The sequence below is a fragment of the Anticarsia gemmatalis genome, chromosome 4, assembly GCF_050436995.1.
Source record: "Anticarsia gemmatalis isolate Benzon Research Colony breed Stoneville strain chromosome 4, ilAntGemm2 primary, whole genome shotgun sequence".
In the NCBI taxonomy this organism is placed as follows: domain Eukaryota; kingdom Metazoa; phylum Arthropoda; class Insecta; order Lepidoptera; family Erebidae; genus Anticarsia; species Anticarsia gemmatalis.
Window position 1 is genome coordinate 1,850,036 of NC_134748.1, and position 19,771 is coordinate 1,869,806.

General features: G+C 35.1%; 2 protein-coding genes across 4 annotated transcripts; one reads left to right on the forward strand and one right to left on the reverse strand.

Moving 5' to 3' along the window:
* Positions 1-603: 603 nt before the first annotated feature.
* On the reverse strand, positions 604-9,443 carry LOC142972188 (superoxide dismutase [Cu-Zn]-like). Of its 2 annotated transcripts, none has more exons than XM_076113056.1 (4): positions 9,158-9,443; positions 6,924-6,989; positions 1,319-1,549; positions 604-914 (listed from the first exon to the last, which is right to left on the reverse strand). In XM_076113056.1, the coding sequence occupies exons 1-4, from the start codon at positions 9,332-9,334 to the stop codon at positions 660-662; spliced, it is 729 nt and encodes a 242-aa protein (XP_075969171.1). In that variant the 5' UTR covers positions 9,335-9,443; the 3' UTR covers positions 604-659. The 2 variants fall into 2 exon arrangements, with proteins under 2 accessions (XP_075969171.1, XP_075969172.1); XM_076113057.1 differs by lacking the exon at positions 9,158-9,443 and adding an exon at positions 8,176-8,336.
* A 3,020-nt stretch (positions 9,444-12,463) lies between these two features.
* On the forward strand, positions 12,464-17,055 carry LOC142972646 (uncharacterized). 2 transcript variants are annotated; one of them, XM_076113930.1, is made up of 4 exons: positions 12,464-12,531; positions 13,211-13,370; positions 15,107-15,277; positions 15,953-17,055. In XM_076113930.1, exons 1-4 carry the CDS (start codon positions 12,502-12,504, stop codon positions 15,982-15,984), a joined length of 393 nt encoding a protein of 130 aa, XP_075970045.1. In that variant the 5' UTR covers positions 12,464-12,501; the 3' UTR covers positions 15,985-17,055. The 2 variants fall into 2 exon arrangements, with proteins under 2 accessions (XP_075970045.1, XP_075970046.1); XM_076113931.1 differs by lacking the exon at positions 15,953-17,055 and having other exon boundaries at positions 15,107-15,285.
* The last annotated feature ends 2,716 nt before the right edge of the window (positions 17,056-19,771 follow it).

Sequence of the window (19,771 nt, forward strand, 5' to 3'; positions counted from 1 at the left end):
AACTACCTACTAAAATATTAATGGGATGCAAGGGTGCAGCGCCTGCCCACGTATAAATAGAAACAGTATACGCTTAGAATGACATTGCTGTTAACATTACTGCAGGCGTTATTTCATTTTATGCATATGTCAGGCGCACGATTGGCAATTAATATTCATTAACGCGTTACATAATTAAAAGTATAGAATCTACTTTCAGGCGTAGCCATAAGCATTAGTGATAGCTGCTGTAGGATAAAAAGTGAATAATCGACGCCTGACAATTTATTTACAAAATGTAGCAACGAGTAATTGCAATTTTCACAAACTTGGTAGCAAGTTCGCCGCACTACACTGACGGAAAACTTTCGCTACTGTATTCTGTGCTGATTAAGTAAAAGACAATGTTAGTGTTTGGAATTTGATGATGACACCTACGTTTGATCTTAGTATTATTATGGCATGCCATGTATTATTTTATACAATTTTCTGTATAAAACGAAATCCTGCTGGGATTTGAACCCATCACACGCAACGTTACGGTCATTGCAGCCAGGTGACCGCGTTAACAACTGCGGCATACTAGCAGTTAAATTCCTAATATTTTAAATTAAAACAACTCAATCTACACATACCAATATATTAAAAGTAAATACACAATTTATATCACAACCCGTAAATTAACGTAAGTATCCAATGATGCCGCAAGCTATTGTCGGTCCGGAGGTGCCAGTGAGGCCACTTTCTTCCGTGTTGGCCCTTCCATAATCATCTTCGGCTTTAGATATGCCCAAAGAACGACCGACTATGGACCGAGGGCCCGCGAGAGAGATGAGGTGGTCGATGATCTTGACTTCGAGGGTACCTTCTTCTGCTTTCACGTTGCCGAGGTCACCAAGATGGCGGACGGGGTCGCGGGGACCTCCGTGACGACCCTGGAAATAAGAAGTTTCATTATAGGCCATAATTATTGCTTTAATAAGCGACAATTTTAATTTCCGATGGATAGAGTAGGAAGTTGGTGCCAAAAAATACTTATAAATTGCAGTGACTAATTTTCGCACAAAGAAATCACGTACTTCAGTGGACTCTACAATCCATGCGATTATCGAACCCACTTATACTTCGACTCTTTTCATTACCAGTTTTGGGCAAAATACCAGCCACTGTTATAGTCGCTAGCTATGTCATTATTAGAGTAATGAGTTAAACCATATTTCGTCATGATTACCGAACTATTTTTAACGTCAATCTCCTGACAAAGGGTGTAAGTAGTTCTATAAAACAGGAGTTCCAAAAACAGTAGTTTAATGCTCTTTCCACAGAAAGGGTTACTTACATAAAACGCATTGAAATGAGGTCCAATCTCCTTACAATCCCCTTTCACAGAGCCTGACTGGTGTACATGTACTCCATGGAGACCAGGCGCGAGGCCCGTGATGTTGCCCTGTATGGTGACCGGTCCGTTCGGCACCACTTGTGTGAAGATCAAGTCCCCGGACACACCGGACTCCTCGTCAGGCTGCAGGTGGACTACCGCTTGAAGACCCGGGACGGGGGCACCGGCCGGCTGGAACATGAGACAAGGGAAAATTTACTCCATAACATTTAACGTGCTGCAGCATGCTCTGCTGACGCGGGCGTTACGCTCATCGATTTAGCTGATCGGACTGATATATTTTTGTGTTCTCTGAACGAATTTACGAAGCCCACATATTGTGTTATAAGTTATACTCTTAGCAAATAAGCATAATGTATTGTAACTTCTCTTTTGCATTAGTCTTAGTGACTGTAATGTTAGATAGAAGTGTGTGATAAATAAATAAATACATCTTGGCTTAAATATACAAATAATACATTTATTTGCTTAAAATGTGGTAAGTATAAAGGTGTTATGAAAAGTTAACAGTACAGGGCACATTTCGCTACAATATTATAACATACAAATATTAACAAGTGTTGTCTGAAAACTAGCCTAATTCTAAAGTGGTATACACCATAGGGTGATACAAGGAATATAAATAAAAGTTCTCATTTTCATCTCTTATACTAGCTATTATTTATTTAGATTTTTTTAAAATGTGTTTGTGTTAATTTTTTATTGATACTTAATAATATTTATGTACCTATATATAAAAATGACCACAAACACATATAAAAAAGGGTAAAAGGATATACTTAATATGGCGTTAAGTAATCGATAGTAATTAACACATTTTATGGCTGAAAATTATGATATTTTAAAACAAAAACCAGAAATTAATCTTCAATTATACAAATCGTGTTTGATTCATAATATAATATAATTGATATTATTAACATGTTTTTGTTGAACTTCTTTATATGGAATCTAAAAATATATTATGATATTTCCTGAACAAATTATAATCACTTATAAAAACCTAACTCTTAGTTAAGAGTGTTAACCAAAAATAGATTTTAGTTGATGCTTTAGTAGAGAATATTTAATCTACGTATTTTTCAGATACTTCAGTTACTAAAACTGCGTAACTTAAAGTTTAGGCTCAAATCACAAGAAAAAGTATTTCGTGTGCTAATAACGTCAAATACTACTTATACACAGTACACACGGCTAATGTCTTCCCTACAATTATACGATGGGCCTATTATGAGAAGCCAAAGTTTTTTTTTTATGCCTACATGTTTTATGTGCATCTAAGAGCTGTCATGTCTAACTAAAGTACCTACTGGCGTTTGATCTCTATAATAATATCATAAATGTAAACGCGTTTTTGTAATTATTCAAATTCGCAGTGTTTGGAGTTGCACAGGTCAGTTAAAAATAAAAATATATGGCAAAAACGTAAAGTTAAACAGTGTTAGTTTGCGTGTGGTTAATAGGTGGTAGTGCCGTGTCCAAGTGATGTTCTTCAAGGACGTGTAATCGTCGTGTCAATGGGCCAGCCGTTCAGACAACACTAGTCTACCTATTTTCGGATACATAGACAATTAAAAACCTATTTTTATAAATCAATGATTGATGCTATGAATCAAACTGGCTGAAAATTAAAGATACTCTTTGGTGTTTTGTACTATCTTTATTTTGTCGTATTCATTATAACAAGGACGTGCCCGGTATATGTTAAAAGGCTCGCCCCCTATTACATGGGACTAACATTGTAAATGGCGAATCGAGGGTGTATTTCATACACTAGTCCCAAAAATTAAGGGATATAAAAAAAGAATCCAAATTTTTGGGTGATTTTCAACAAGCTGTAACTCCGAGGAAAATGGTCGTACAGAAAAAATAAAAACAACAAATTGTAGCTCCAAGTGTCTAGTTTTTAGGTATGACCATGAAATTTTTTTGTCATCGCCAGGTCTGGAGAAATCCTACGAAAACTACCAAAAAAAAGTTTTTCCAAATTTTTTCCCTCCTAAAAAAAGGTCCACGGGCTTCAAAAATTTTTTTTTGATTCTTTCGTTCTAAAGTTCTTTTAGAAAATTTAATCTTCTTTAATTTGCCGTATTCAAAAAGCCTGTACGACGATTTGTCACGGAGTTATCGTCAATCAAAGCAAAAAAGTTATTTTTGACTTTGATATTCAATAACTCCGGAAATAATGATTGTATAGGAAATCAAAGGAGGGATTTGAAAACTGCACAATATTCTCTATAAGAAAATGTAAACATCTTTTAAGAAAAAAATTTCTTTGAATTGAAAACTCTGACTGAAAAAAAGACAAAAATTCGCAAAATTAAGGATATTTGGATAACTTGGTATAACTTTGGATAAAATGGATGAACGAAGGATATCGTCGGTAATTTTTCAACCTCAAAGTGTCCCCTAAAATCCCTCAAAAATTCAAAGCGCTGCGATTTTTTTTTCATTGTGCCCCGAAGCTTCAAATTCTTTGTTGTTGCAAAAATCACCATTGTGAGCAATTTTGTGATTTTTATTCATTTTTTTAATAAAACATTTTTTTTATCTCTAAAATCTTTATTTTTTCGATTAAAAAGCAAATCGCAAAATGAGAGATCGTCTACCGCTGCCATGAAGTCAAAATCGAGATTTGTCAGTCCATAAGACACTGGTCCACTGTCTACGACCCCAATCGTGATGGTCATGCGCATAAGCCAATCGGGCTCGACGATGTCGTGGAGTGAGCATAGGCACGCGATTTGCTTTTGGATGCAATTTGATGAAATATCTAAAAACTAGACACTTGGAGCTACAATTTGTTGTTTTTATTTTTTCTGTACGACCATTTTCCTCGGAGTTACAGCTTGTTGAAAATCACCCAAAAATTTGGATTCTTTTTTTATATCCCTTAATTTTTGGGACTAGTTTATATCTGTGCCTACACTTTCGTTTGTAAAAGGTGTCATGTTGTGTGTAAAAGTATGATTGAATAGGAGCCATAGGAGGGATTGATGGAACGTTTTCAAATAACACTTAAGTATGTAACTTTAATTGTAAAAATCATGAAACCTGTAATTTTCGTTGCCTTACTTTAAAAGAAAGCAAAATTATCTCAACTATAGACGTATATTAATTTTTACTCATGTACTGTGCTGTTTTACGATTTCAACAGATGCTGCGAAACCAATAAAATCATACAAAAGTTCATCACACAAACCTGCCAATTATACTAATTATACGCAAACGCAAGTTCTCATAAATACTCAATAATCACTTTCAAGTTAATACAACTCCATAAAATCGTGTGAACCACTCCTACATTATAAAAAATATAAAAATAAACCAAACGGTAGTAATAATATGACAGGTATACTTAGTAAATGATTGATAGTTGCTTAAGTAAGCTCGTTGATTTACAAAAACAATGATTAACACTTTAATGTGCTCTGTAAGGCGATCTTTGTTCATACAAACATACACACACACACACACATACATACATACATTCATACATACATACATTCATACATACATAATATCACACCTTTTAGACCGGAAGGTGTAGACAGAGGTGCATGAATGTATATCTTTGTGTAGAAAATAATATTGTATTTTAGATCGCTCTTAAAAATTGTGCGCGCAGCGTCGCGTCTCGGTGTTAGCTGACCCTGTCTTATTAATAGGGGGCGAGCCTATTACCATTTAAAAGACACGTTGCCAAAGTCTAATAATAATAATCTAATATAAATTAGAAAAATATCAATAGTACTTTGTCTGACTTAGGAATCGAACAGGAAAACTTAGCAGTCGGATACACCACCGACCGCGCCACAGACGCAGCGATTATTGCCTATGACAAGGTTTAAAACAACGCAAACGTCTTAATAAGGTAGGTATGCGTAAAAAAGACGCAATGAAAAACAAATATGAGTAGTTGTAGTGACTGCGTGACTACGTATCACGAGGATTTGAAATTGATACCCGTTTTTCGAGCAAAATGTATTATGCTGTATGACAAGGTGTTTGGATGTGCAAGGGTTTGTTAGGATCGTACCACTGGCGTTCTCTGGGCTCTTGCCTATTTCTATTGGACGAAGACGTGATTCTTTGTACGTGTGTAAGTATAAGATTTGCCTTTAAGAATTTTTATAGTATGAGGACGGAACACTCCTGGAAATGTATTGTTTAAGAAAATTGTTAAATGTTTCGTTCGCAGTAAATTACCCATAAGTTGGGGGTTTGGTTATGTAACATTTAATTAACGCCAATTTCTCATTTACCTACTCTCTGACATAGGTCCAATCTGCTATAAATAAATAATTTTAGTAAATATGTGACAAAGCCTTCAAAGTTGAATACTTACCACAGCAAGTCTAAAGTTCTGAAAAAACAGAATACAGCCTGTTTGCCTGATTAGTTTGATGAGGTGTCTAGGTGTCTATCTGAAGCTAATTTACACTATTATTCACAACAAAACAACAATAAACGAATTATTGCCAAAACATGATACGTTTTTTACAAACAGTGGTATTATTACAAACTGAACAATTTAGCAGGTTTTTATTTATTTGTTTTTTACATCCTTCTTTAATTTTATCAAAGTGCTAGGAAGTATTATCAAATCGTAACGGAATCACGACCACACGTTTATATTAAACGTTTAATTGATCCGCCATTGCTGTGACGTCACCGCGTGGAGCAAAAGCGCGCGCTTCCAGGCGCTTGTTTATGGTCACGTTTAGCGTGTATAAATAATGTTTTTAATATGCATATCTGTGTAATTTTACTAACTGGGAAGTGGGCAAGAGCCCTGAACTACGACCGCGCTGCTAAAGCCGATTCCATCGGTTCCACACACGTTTGCGAATTAATGAAATTGTTTCACGGTATGTTACGTGTTTTCATTTTTTTTGCATAAAATACTACGGCGGACTAATATTATTGATATATTACGTAAATATTTTAGCTACATTTTGGAGATTTATATAACCTTAGCAAATTTTTTAGGATAATTTTATAATTTTGCATGGGTCTTACTTACCCATCACCATCAGAAAAGCTTGCGATAATGAAGAAGACATTTAGATGGTTTTTTGATAACAGTTACCATGACCAAAAAGCCGAATTTTATTAACCGTGTAGAGGTACTTCGTAGTCTTGGTGAATGAGAATTGCAGCATTCATTGCCATGTGACTGAAGCAGTAAATTTTTTCAGGCAAGTGTAGAACCATTCCATAACACGACGCATATTGGTGTTTAATAAGCCATATTTATTGTTTAAGTATACATAAAGCATTTTTACCCACTAATATTTATAAGGCTATACCGCACTAACTCTTCAAAGTATAGCTAAAGATAACTTATGACCTTTTTCTTCTGCGTACTCGATGATTCTTCAGAGAAACGTAGGTAAATAAAAAAGTAAGTAATATAATAAAGTAACAAAAGCCTTGGTGTCACGCGCCAAGGTCCTGGGTATCATTTGTTCACACATTGTTAGTGTGTACAAATTACCTATTATGTTATAATGAGGTTTATATAAAAAGGTTATAAACTTACGACGACCAAGTCTATTTGTTTCTCCGAGCGACTTCCTGGAGGGAACACTTGCTGGTGGCCGAATTGCTGAAACAAAAATAAACGATTTCAAACTTTTATAATATAAGCAACTTTGCTTGCGGCACATAAAAGAGGATCATAATTTTCCCCGTTTTTGTAATTTTTCTTCTGATACCCTCCTCCTATTACCGTCTTGTTATATAGCTTATAGCCTTCCTCAATAAATAAGCTATCTAACAGTTAAAGAATTTTTCAATTCGCACCTGTAGTTCCTGAGATTAGCGCGTTCAACCAACCAAACAAACAAATTATACAATTTTATAATATTCTTTTTTATTATTGGTATAGATTAGGTATTTGTTAAATATTAAAAAGACAGATATGCTTTTACCGCAACCTTAACTTGGACGATAATAATTACCTAATTGTTGTATTAATTTTCTGGCAAAAACAAACAATTTTAAGCGATAAAGCACCAATTCGTATCAGATCATTGCTTCGGATAATGGACAATTAAATCATGTAATAAGTCGTATTACTTTCAATTGCAATTATTACATTTTTCCGTAATTTTCTAGAACACGCTATTCTATTCCAATTGAGATATTGAATTGGTAATGGGGAGCTTATATTTACTTTTATCAGTTCATAAATACGTAGAAAAAAAGAAATTGTTTGCAACAAATTACTAGCTAAAGAAAAATGCCTTATTATTTTCCAACTTGTTATTATATTCCACAAATAAAAATACAAATACAGTTTTTTTATTAATTGGAAATATTGCCGATTATTCATTTTAAATGATCACTTTGAAAGTCACCCTCAACTTTGGGCAAGTGAATTTTCCAAACATTCATCGTGCATAGAGGTCGTCTACGTATGAACTCGAATGGAAAGAAAAATAAAGTCAAATTAATGAATCGTTTATTGTTCAATATGTTTGTTTTGTGTATTGTATTGATATTTGCACATTTGCTGTGAAAAATAATAGGTAACTGAATAAACTGTCTAAAATATCATATTTTCATAATTTTGTTTAAGAGTAACAAAAAATTTGGATGAAAATGATATGAAAAAATCATTAATAAGGGTGCATTAAAAAGAAAAAAGATAATTAACTAATTTGTATCAGTATTTTTGCCATTAGACATGATGACATATAAATATTCTTCCTATATGTACTTATAAAATAAATATGAAAATTTCTGTGATCATGTAGGTATACAAAAATACGAAATAAATATTTAAATACCTGCATACACCTCATTCTCAATAAATTATTATTCAAGGAACGTAAAGAAATGAACAAATTATGGCCTAAACAGTCAACATAACTGCATTTGATAGTCAGTAATTCTAATATCACGAAAGACACACCGAATACGGTAGTATACATTATAAAATACTCCTTTACTGATCAAATGAAACACTGAATAATCGAATCTATACATAAATAACACAGAAAATGTCATTAAATTGGAAACGTTTACCTCATTACGATGAACATACATTAATATGATTTAACTTTTTGTAACAAGCAATGTAACGGAACGTAAAATCACTTTTTTTATTTCACAAAATCATTGCGTGTACTTTTCAGAACGAATTAAGCGGGAAAGATAATTGACAACTGTGTTGTATTCCATAAATTGAATTTGGAATTACGATTTTCGCGCAGTGTAAATATACTGGCCATGTAGCAATTTGTAGAACATGTTAAACTTTTTTTTTTCTTAATGTCATGTTGACGATTACTAGTTTATGGTCACATTAATGGTTTCGAAGACGCGGAAAAGGTGATTAGTGTTGTTCTGTAGGATTTAAATACGTTTCGTAGTTTATGTTTTTGTCGTGGGAACTGCATTGTTGTCGCGGATCAAAATTAATGAGCGTAAATATAAAAAAAGCATTCATATAAAATAAGCAAGTTATGACACACTGAATTTTCCGGATTCATTAATTAATAAATTTCGTAACTGTTAACTAATAAGGAATCTCAATGAGGACCCTTTGAGAAACTTGATCATTATCACCATTATCCCGAAGATGTGTTTAAGATATCAATTTCTTCTACGTAAAATTCTTTTGGTATTAAAAATATTACGTGCTATTTTCAGGGCTGTTTTCAAAAAACATAATAACGCCATCGAATTCAAGCACAATTAAAACCGAGGACCATTTTTTAAAACATAGTAAGTAGTTAGTTAGTACTTAACAGTTTAAAATCTACTTACATACACATAAGGCTCCATGAACACTTCGTAAATATTGCTCTGATAGTCTTCTATCTCCGGTATAGTCTTGATAAGAAGGTTCCTGCCATACCCCGGTATACCCTGTATCGACTTCCCGTTCAAAGCCGCGAGCAACCAGAGAAACTGACCCAAAAACACATGTAACCTCAAATTCATCTTTGAAAAAATAAACTAATATATTTTTGAAATATATACAGTTATTTTTTGATGGTATAAATGTGTAATTTCGTAATTTTAACACGTGTTTACAAGGCAAGCGGCTGACTTCTAATGATTCGACAAGTAACTAGTGATGTTGTGATAGCTTGATGTGCTCTTTCAGGGTTCCCGGGTGTGGTAGATATTTAGCCTTTAAGATATGCACTAGAGTTTTCAATTAGTCATACATTAGGTTTTTAGTATTTGGAACAAATGCTTGTAAATAACTGTAAATTATACTGCTCAACAAAAAAAAACAGTCTCAAAGCTGTTTACCAAGAACAGCTTTCATACTGTTTTTTTTTTGTTGAGCTGTGTATATTTTTTCTTAACATATTACTGTCCCACGGGCCCCCTCCCAAACGAGGGAGGGGTTAGGCCTTGAGTCCACCAGTCTACCAAGTGCGGGTTGGGGACTTAATGTGCTATAGTTATGACTTATAATTAAACGATAATTAAATGTTATCTTAACTATATTACACGTATTACTGAACCCGGGTAACTTTGCTAGCGTGTATGAAATTTGGCAAAAAAAAATAAATAACGTAGGCGTTGAATGCATGTCAGTTACCAAACTGTACATTTTTATCTAAATGCTAAATCTACAATTGAATCTTTCCGTAGCGTGCAGCCACTAAGCAGCTCATTACTTTCTGTACTGTCTATAATTAATTGAAGAAAACGCTTTCTCAAATTGCACTAATAAAATATGGTTCTATTAATCAATCTTGTGAGACGTGATGATGAGACTGTCGCAAGTTGTGGCTGCCGAGTTGTTCTGGCATTAGTCACCAATGCAAGTGCTTTGATCACGGCGCTGGTCGTGACGTCATAGTGTAAATAACATTTCAGTGAAAGAAAATGTTTATTAATTTATATATCGTCTTTTATTTTGTCGGTTTATACGAAACTAATAAATCACTTCTAACAACGTCTTCACAAACCGTATCTGTGCAAATAGGAACATGGTCTTGTAATAAATAAAAAAAAGTTTAACACTGTTTATTTACTCTTTGCCTACCCCTGTGCAAGAAGGCTTGATTTAATTTACATTTTATTATGTACATAAAGTTAAATACGTACAGAACCTTAACTAAAAATGTTTGTATCGTGCTTAAATTTTTAATGAACACTCTTAGAGCAAGATACGGCAAATTGTCATTACTACTCAAGGTTCCGTGATTTTACACTATGACGTAATAATAGCTTAGACACGGCATTGTTCCCGGCTGGAAGTGGGTTCGGATCCGCGTTAGGCAACGTGAGCTTCGTATGATACACGGTAATTAAATTTGAAGGTAAGCTAATGTGATAATACTGACTTCTTATGTTCGTTAACATTTTTCGTATTTTATAAGCAGGTTTTTTAAATTTTTGACGTGATTTTACTTGATAATATCTTACTTGTAGAATTACAATGATATCTTGAATAGTTTTGCACGTTTTTGTGCTAAAATAACTGCGAAATATTTGTGCATCTCAGCTATGTTTTACAAAAAATGTGATTAAAGTCATCGAAGTCTTAAAAATGTCGCTCTGCTATAAAGTTTTTTTTTTGTTTAGCTCCTAGATCCTGGTTTTAAGTCTAGTTCCGCCAATAACACAATATTATATAAAATATATGAATAAGGTTTTCAAAGTTGTATTTTTGCGACGGCTAAGTGAAATGTAACCATGTTGAAACAAAGGTCTGCTATAAAGTTCGTGAAATATTTTTTTCTAGAACATAATTTTATGGGCATATTTTTATGTTTGTCATTGAAATAACAACTAGTTTTTAAAACTAAATCCAAACGGATAGATAATTAAAAATAATATCATCACAAACAATCATATTTTTTTTATTTTCTTTGTTTAGCTTTGTGCGTGTCTCTCGCGTGGTTAACGAAATGAAATACGACGTATAGTTTTATTGATTTATTTATGAGTACTAAATTTTAATATGTCTGACAAGCATCAACGCCTTTCATAAGACGGTCATTATATGAAAGAGTAAATAAATGGTATTTCTTTGATCGTCACTACTCACTCTCATATTTAACTGCACGTTTGGCCCAGCCGTTAACTTGGTCACCTTGCCCACCAAAAATTAGTACCGCGTGTGATGAGTTCGAATCTCATTTCGGACAGATATTTGTGTGATGAACACGAGTATCTGTTTTGAGCTTAGTCGTAAACTTATGTTTATAAATATGTATTTAGAAGTTTATCAGTTACCTAATTTTCTAAGTACTTAAGCTCTGCTATGTATGAAATCGGAGGATACTTTGTGATTTGGCAAAAAATATTTATAATTTTGTCAGTGCACATTCGAAATTCCGATCTTGAGCAATGTTTTCTCATCTTTGGGCTGGGTATACGGACCTGTAACTCGCTGATGATACGACCAATATTGATCGGGGATCACCACCAAAACAGCCTATAATAGTCCAGGCTTGGAAATCTGCATTCTAGGTCCATTTATTTTTCCTTACTGAAATATATGGAGAAAAAGGCATAAAAGATATGGAGACCCGTATACATTGAAGTACGCTCAGATAATAGGTTGTCAAACTGAAAATATAACTAAGTGTATATTACATAAGGTTACTAGGTAAGGTAAACATCCGTCGCATAATCGTTATGTATGATATAATCACTCCATGTCGCTGTCCTTACTTACCTCTGCACAGGAAATGGAAAATCATCGTGATATTCATCTTTTGTTAAGTTTTTAATTTAACCCAGTACATAGTATTGTTTAATCCTGAGTCCGTTCTTATTCTGTCTCTTTAGTCTTTACTTACTCTACATTGTAGGTCTTCTTTACTTTACATGGCAGATTAAAAATATAATTGAAAAATGATTTGTTGCGTTTGCGCGGGAATATTTAGTGTAGATTTTTTTTTATTCAAATTATATTATTAAAGCAATTGTTCTAAAATAAAATAAAATCTTTGATTTTTGACCTTGAAAAGAAAAAGTTTATACTCCGATTGTATTGTCTTTCTTCATGTAAAAAGGTTTAAAGCATATACCACCTCCGTGGTTAGTAAAAAGCAAACCAATTGACAACATGTCAATCAGCTCTTTGGTCAGTATGACAGCGTCAAATAATAGTAGAGCTCAACAAAGATGAATTTGTGATGAACCGGGACTTCGTGTATAACCATCAGGTAACTAAGACTATTTAAGATGTCACGAGGAAAAAGGAAAAAATTGCGTTTAAGTAGAGGCCCCAAAATCTGCCATATTTTAAGACAGATTATGTCGCACGGATTTGGGATAAGTGTAGGTAGGCATTTTTGTGCTAGTGTTGGTAGTAAGTATCCTGAAAATATTGTATGTCCGTCCTGAATGAATTGTAGAATTTTAAGCCGTAAGGAAAGTTAAAGGCATTGAATTAGCATCGACACTCTTGACCTCACATCATCCCGATACTAAAGTTTTAATCCTACATTGGAATGAAAGAGTGTCAAAACTTAATTTCAGCTGGTGCTAATATAAAAATGGAATACTATCCAATCGATTTAGTGGTTCATATAAACCTGAACTTTGGCAAAAAGATCCTATGTTTTACTGACAAAAGACCGAAAAGGATCACGTACATTGTTACTAGTTGATCCGAGGGGCTCCACTTGCATGTAAAAAAATAGCCTATGTCCTAGTAAAGTTTCAGCTCTAAAAAGTTTCAGCTATCAAAGTTTCAGCTCTCAAAGTTTCAGTTTCACTCCATTCAGCAGTTTGACCGTGAAAGTATACCTATGCAACAAACGTTCTTACTTTTTGATGTTATTTCAAGGATATCTTTCAAGGTTTTTTCAAGCTTTTATGACATAGTTGTTGCCTCCGCAGCAGGACGGGCAGAGCGCGTGGTCGCGGACGGCCAGCACGCTCAACCGCTGGATGTGGGGCGCGCTGTGCTGCGGCGTGCCCGGCGTGCCCTGCTACTTCTGCAACTGCTGCGAGCGCCTCGAGGATGTCAGCACCGATAGAGAACGGCCCAGAGTCAACCGTGAGTCTTCGCACTCTAGTCTCTCGATAGGTATTATAAGTCCTACGCTGTAAATGTATTATGTACATGTCAGTTATATTATAATATCGCCTTAATGGCTCTGGTAACATGCCATTGCTGTTCTCGGTTCTTTCGGGATCTGTATATATGTTACTGTAAAAGCCCGAACTGTGGCAAATCCTAAGATTTTCCGGTATAACCTAAGATTTACCAACTCGCAATGGTAAAAGTCCGAACAAGCCGGATTTTAAAAACTATGTTACGGTATATAAAAAAATCCTCCTTCATAACTATGTTTATAACTATTTCACGTTATACGTTTACGTTTTAACCACCCAGCAGGAGGAGCCCCGCTTCGCGGGGCTCCTCCTGCTGGGTGGTTAAAAAAAAATAACCACGAAGGCTAAGGTGGGAGCTTCGCTTCGCTCGCTCCCACCTCAGCCTTCTAACCTAACCTACCCATGTCGCTGTGCCCAAAACTCCTTCTTCATAACTATGTCACAGTATATAATTATAACGTGAAATAGTTATAAACATAGTTATGAAGGAGGATTTTTTTATATACCGTAACATAGTTTTTAAAATCCGGCTTGTTCGGACTTTTACCATTGAGAGTTGGTAAATCTTAGGTTTTACCGGAAAATCTTAGGATTTGCCACAGTTCGGGCTTTTACAGTAACATATATATTTTTGTTAAGGTGTCTCTTCAACTTTTGCGAAGTATTAAAAATCGTTTATTTCAGAAAGAGCAAATTGTTACGACCGAAGTCCATACTAAAATTGCAAACTTTTTGTATTAGAGATCTACATCTCTACAATTCGACGAAAATTAATTACGATAATTTAGTAAGACGATATCGAAAAGGTAAGCTTGCGTATTATAGAAAGATTCAGATCAAGAGTTTCTTTTCTTGTTTTTATAGTCTTTTAAACAGTTTATCAGGTACCTAAACAGAAGTACAAAACAAGGATTTACACTTTTTTGTGTACGGTAGTGAATCTATATCTAAGTACGTTGTATGAGTGTATGTCTAGTGTGAGTCAGGAAGTGGTCGTGAGGTGGATATCATTGACCCATACCACCGGTTAATTGCTTAAAGGAACTCGATTATTAAATGTTTTCCTAGCACAACGTGAATTAAAAAAACATTTTGAGACGTTCCGTTTCGTTTTTAAAATTGTAAACAAGAAAACATCGTTAATGTATATTATTTTAATTTTATGTTTTTCTGATGCCTCTTTCGACGTAAATCAAGATCGTAATGTACTAGCTTTTACCCGCGACTTCGTCCGCGTGGATGTGACAGGACAGATCAAATCTATTCCTTTGCTCTAATAACCCGGTGCGAAGGTTACCTAACCGACACGACCAGATGACTTGACTGACATAGTGATCAAAATCCTTTATTAGCGGATGCCTTCGCCATAGCCATACCTGCATGCCAAATTTCAGACCGATCCCTTCAGTGGTTTGGGCTGTGCGTTGCCAGATCACTATGTCAGTCAGGTCATCTGGTCGTGTCGGTTCGGTAACCTTCCCACCGGGTAGACCACCCACAGCAAAGGAATAGAGAGTACACCTGTGTATTATGCACACAGTTGGACACTATAAACAAAGTCCTGCATCGTTGGCCAGTTTCAATGAAACTGACCGCCGTAGCTGCATCGGCGAGGGACATTATTATGACAGTAAGTTAGTCACCTCTGAGTTTTATAAAAATTGTTCGTGTGTTTAGAATCTACAGCGACGGTTGAGCGCATGGCTCGCCCGCACCGGCCGCACGCACCCCGGGGCCGCAAGCACACCCCCGAGACATTGTCAGCTGTTCGATGCGCCCTCTCTCAGCTGCAAGGCGAGCCCGCCCCGCCCATGCCGCCAGACTACGAGAAGAGATCCCCAGAGCCTGGTTGAGTATTAAACTGGCAAGTAACTCCTGTAGAATTTTCTTTTAGATATTTTTTTTGATCGTGAGGATACCTTAACCCTTTGACCGCCACGGTCGGCTATATTCAACAAATCAGAACGTGCTTACGACACTATATTTTTGACGACATTCGCCGACGAAAACCTCGTGAGCACTTTCTGATTTGTCGAGTATAGCCGACCATGGCGGTCGAAGGGTTTAAGTTGTTTGAAACAGTTCTTGATGGAAAGTAAAGTTTTACTTAGGTACCCACGGCTGCTGAGGTACATTTGGCGGAAGTTTATCTATTCAATAGCGTTTAAGCTCATATAAAAATCAAAGTTTGAATAGATGAACTACTGCTAAATGTGTCTCAGAAACCGGGTATTATCAACGTGGTGGACGCAAGGCCTTTATTCTTTCGAAGGAAACTCTTACCTTGCATTGGGAGATAATAGTTTCTTGTACTTATACTACACTTTATAATATTAGTATAGATTTTGCCGAAGATGGGCTCACAGTGCGTGGATGTGTACCTATTAAATTGCCATTGAAATCGTACTTTTCATTTTCTATGATACCAATCCTAAAGTGACTACGTATTTTTGGAAATTTTAGTGTTATCCCTTGATTATTCTTATTTTCCTTGATATAATCTTGTTGAAATTTTGATTGCAGGGCCATTATTACAAAAGCCGAATAAACCATGATGCGTATACCTGAACTACTTGTGAATAAGTGACCAGCTTGCTTTCTATATACTATGTTGCAGTTTCCTCAAAAAAGTAAATTAACGATTAATTACATTACTATGCATCTATACAACGTTTTCAACTTATATAAATATCATTTGTGCTTCGCACATTTAAAATATGATAAATACTTCCTTGTAAAAGGCAAACTATCGTAGCACATTATCGTATAAGCATGCCTTCATTATTAGAATTTGTTGGCAAAGTTTGACTCTGGACATTAAAAACTGAATAATATATCGAAATAGTAAATTGCCATCACGCATGGCTAATGCCTGGTTTCTGAGGCAGGTTTAGCGGTAGTTTATCTATTCAAACTGTTATGTTTTCATGAGCTTAAATGCTACTGAATAGATAAACTACCGCTAAATGTACCTCAGAAATCGGGGGTAGTTCAGGCGCAGTTTCGCTCATTCGTTGTTGTCGTCCCGCCAGACGAGTGGAGACGAGACGAGGGTCTATCGTTGTTAAACTACATTTATTAGTTTTCTATAAAAATGCTTATGTTATCCTCATCCTTATTAAATATAAGATTATTGCCGGCATTTTGTGTAATATAATATTTTTTAAGTATTGCAGAATGTGATTTTAGTTTGTTGTGACATCGGGCCTTTCGTACCTAAGATGTATTACTAGAGATATACCTATACATACTACATTGGGTCGGATGCTTGAATAATTACTTTACTTACTACGTACTTTTAGATAGAATGACAGGAGACGGACTGTACTAAAAAAACACGTAAAGCCAATTTGAGCTGACCCCACCATGTATGGATTAGTCTGCGATATGATCAATCTGAAGTTATTCTTCACTAATATTATATCGTCCAAGATACATAGGCCTTCCATTCTTCGGTAAACTATGATTTTATGAAGGGTCGATTAGTAATCTACCCGCGCTACTATACAAAATTTTTATGTCCTGGCCCAATGTAGTATGAGTAAAATGTTGATGTTTTAGGTTGTAATGTAGTGCGTACGTTAATCATTGTACAGTTTCTTATATTTTGTATTATTTTTGTGTATATGTGGGATAGTTTTGTAAAAATAAAGACGATTTGTTCAAATATTGTTTTATTTTGCATAGTTTTATTAGTCAGATATTTCCTCTTTTATGTAAGAACCGAAACTCTACAACTTCAGTTTGTAACAGGCAAGAGGTTTGGCAGAGTCGAAAAGCTCTATCGATCTCTTTTCTCTTTCTTCTTTTTTTCAATAAGGTCAACTTTGTTTACAAACCATATTTAGGAGATTACAGAGATTTCAGGGGATTATATAATGTTTTATGCCTTGTTATCCACGCCATCTATTGGTGATTGCTAACATTACGTAGTCTCTACCTGTAGTTGTTTACTTATGTTGGAGAGTTCATGTCGCTCCTTCAATACAAAAGGGCCACAAATCGAAATCTATAAATTTTACAGGAGAGCCAAAACAAATTTTTGAAACTGTTTTTTTATAACATTTCATATATTTATTTATTAAATATAAGATGTTAATATATCATTAGATGCGTATTTTTTAGCTCTATCTTTCTACTAAATAAACTTTGTAATAGCTGTTACCTATTAAGAGAAAAAAGCATATAAGTCCCTTTTGCATTCAAAATTTGAACCAATATTATGAAAAATATGTCAAAATTTAACACAGTTTTACAAATAAAAATGGTTAATTGTACTTTTTTGGTAAAAAAAACCGTATCAAAAGGTTTAATAATAATTACTAAGTAAAACCATAACTGAATGGACCAGGAAAACATTGTATTAAACAATCTAAATTAAAAAATCTTAACTTTTTATTCAGTAAGTAAAATTATTGAGATCAACTTTCTGCGTAACTTTCATTATTTAGTAAAATTACACATCAATCATCATCATCAATCAATGGGTAACGTGACGAGTAGACTGAGTGCAGCAGGAGTATTAAAGAAATAAGATAATAGAAAAGGTTTTAGAGTTTTATAAGCCTTTATATTTAGCATTCGTGGATTATTCCAAAGCTTTTGACAGCATTACTCATTCCGCCATAGAATCATCACTCCATCCAAGTTACTATGTAGAATCGAACCTTCATTCATTAAACTCATCAAAGCAATAGACAACAATATCATTACAAATCCAAAGAAGCGTGAAACAGGGAGACCCGCTATCTCCCAAATTATTTACCAGCACCCTCGGAGAAATTTTCGGGAGCCTGGCGGTGTTATGGCAATCAAAAGCATAGTTGTAAGTGGTAAACAGTTAACAAATCTTTGTTTTGCAGACGACATAGTCCTCTTCTGTTTTTCGGCATCGGAACTCGAATCAATGCTCAAAGATCTGAGCACGGCAAGCCTTCAGATTGGACTAAGTAAGAACCGTACAAAAACCCAGGTTATGACCAACAACACAAAACGTAGGGTCGAAGTAGACGGGCATGTCATAGACTATGTCGACGAGTACACTTGCTAGGGCCAGATAACCTCTTTTAACAACCGACGGGACAAAGAGTTGGACAAACGTGTCACAAGTGCCTGAAAGAGATCCTGGTCCAGGAAAGAGTTAATGAAGGGTAACCTTCCACTGTCACTGAAGCGAAAGCTCGTCGACATGTTTATACCTACTACCCGTCCTTACCTACGCTGCCTAAACATGGTCCATTACGGAAAACCAGAAAGAGCCAGAGAGCGATTGAGCGTAGTATATTATGCGTCAAAAGAAAAGATCACGTCCGAAATTCTATACTGCGCTCCCAAATTCGCATAGCCGATGTAGGTAGAGGAGAAGACCGCCTGGCTGAAATGGAACTGAGCCGGCCACATTAACCACATGCGTTCGGAAAGGTGGGCCCGCATATCTACCAACTGGATGCCAGAGGATGGTCATAGCAGACGCGGGAGACTTAAATGGAGATGGCGGGATGATCTAGACGCATTCAAATAGGACTGGTCGGATCTTGCCCCTGAAAGAGGAGTTTGAAAGGAAAGGGTGCCTCTTGCCTTTGCCTGGATCAAAATGTATTATTTTGTTTTTAAAATTTTAACGAAAACTAAAATTATTATCATGCCAAAAGGTCATATTTCTGGCCTTCCCATTCTAGCACGCTAAAATTTATTCCACGCTGATTATTTATTCCAGAATAATTTAATGCAAAAGGGACGTATTTCAATTTATGCTACCGTTATATTATAAAATATAATTATACTTAACTAATATTGGATTGCAAAAAGGACGTGTTTCAAATATGGCAATTTTGTATTAAACAATAAAAAATAACAAATACTAATGTTTGAATGCAAAAAGGACGTTTTCCAAAATATGGCAGTTTTGTATTGTAAAAATATAATCACACTTACCTGATATTTTGCATCCAACACAGACATATTTTGGATTGTGGCACTTTTTCACGCAACCGACGTGCGTTTGCGTAAAATTTTTGGGCGTAACTCATAAAGTGGCTGTTTTGCACTGACATTACCTGTCAAAGTGAGCTAATGCAAAAAGGGCAGTAAGTCAGTGCAGCCATAATATAAGCAAAAATGATGGGGGTTTTTTTTTACTATAAAATATAGGCGGTTCAGGTGTCATTTTTGAAATAAAACGGTTTTCATTTTTTTTTGAGTTGTGGCCCTTTTGTATTCAAGGAGCGATGTATTTAGACTAAGCGGTTATAATTTAGTTTAGACTTGGGTTAAGAGATGGCGCTTAAATAAATATTTATACAAATTGCATAAATAAATGTTAAAATTCCATATTTGCAGAAA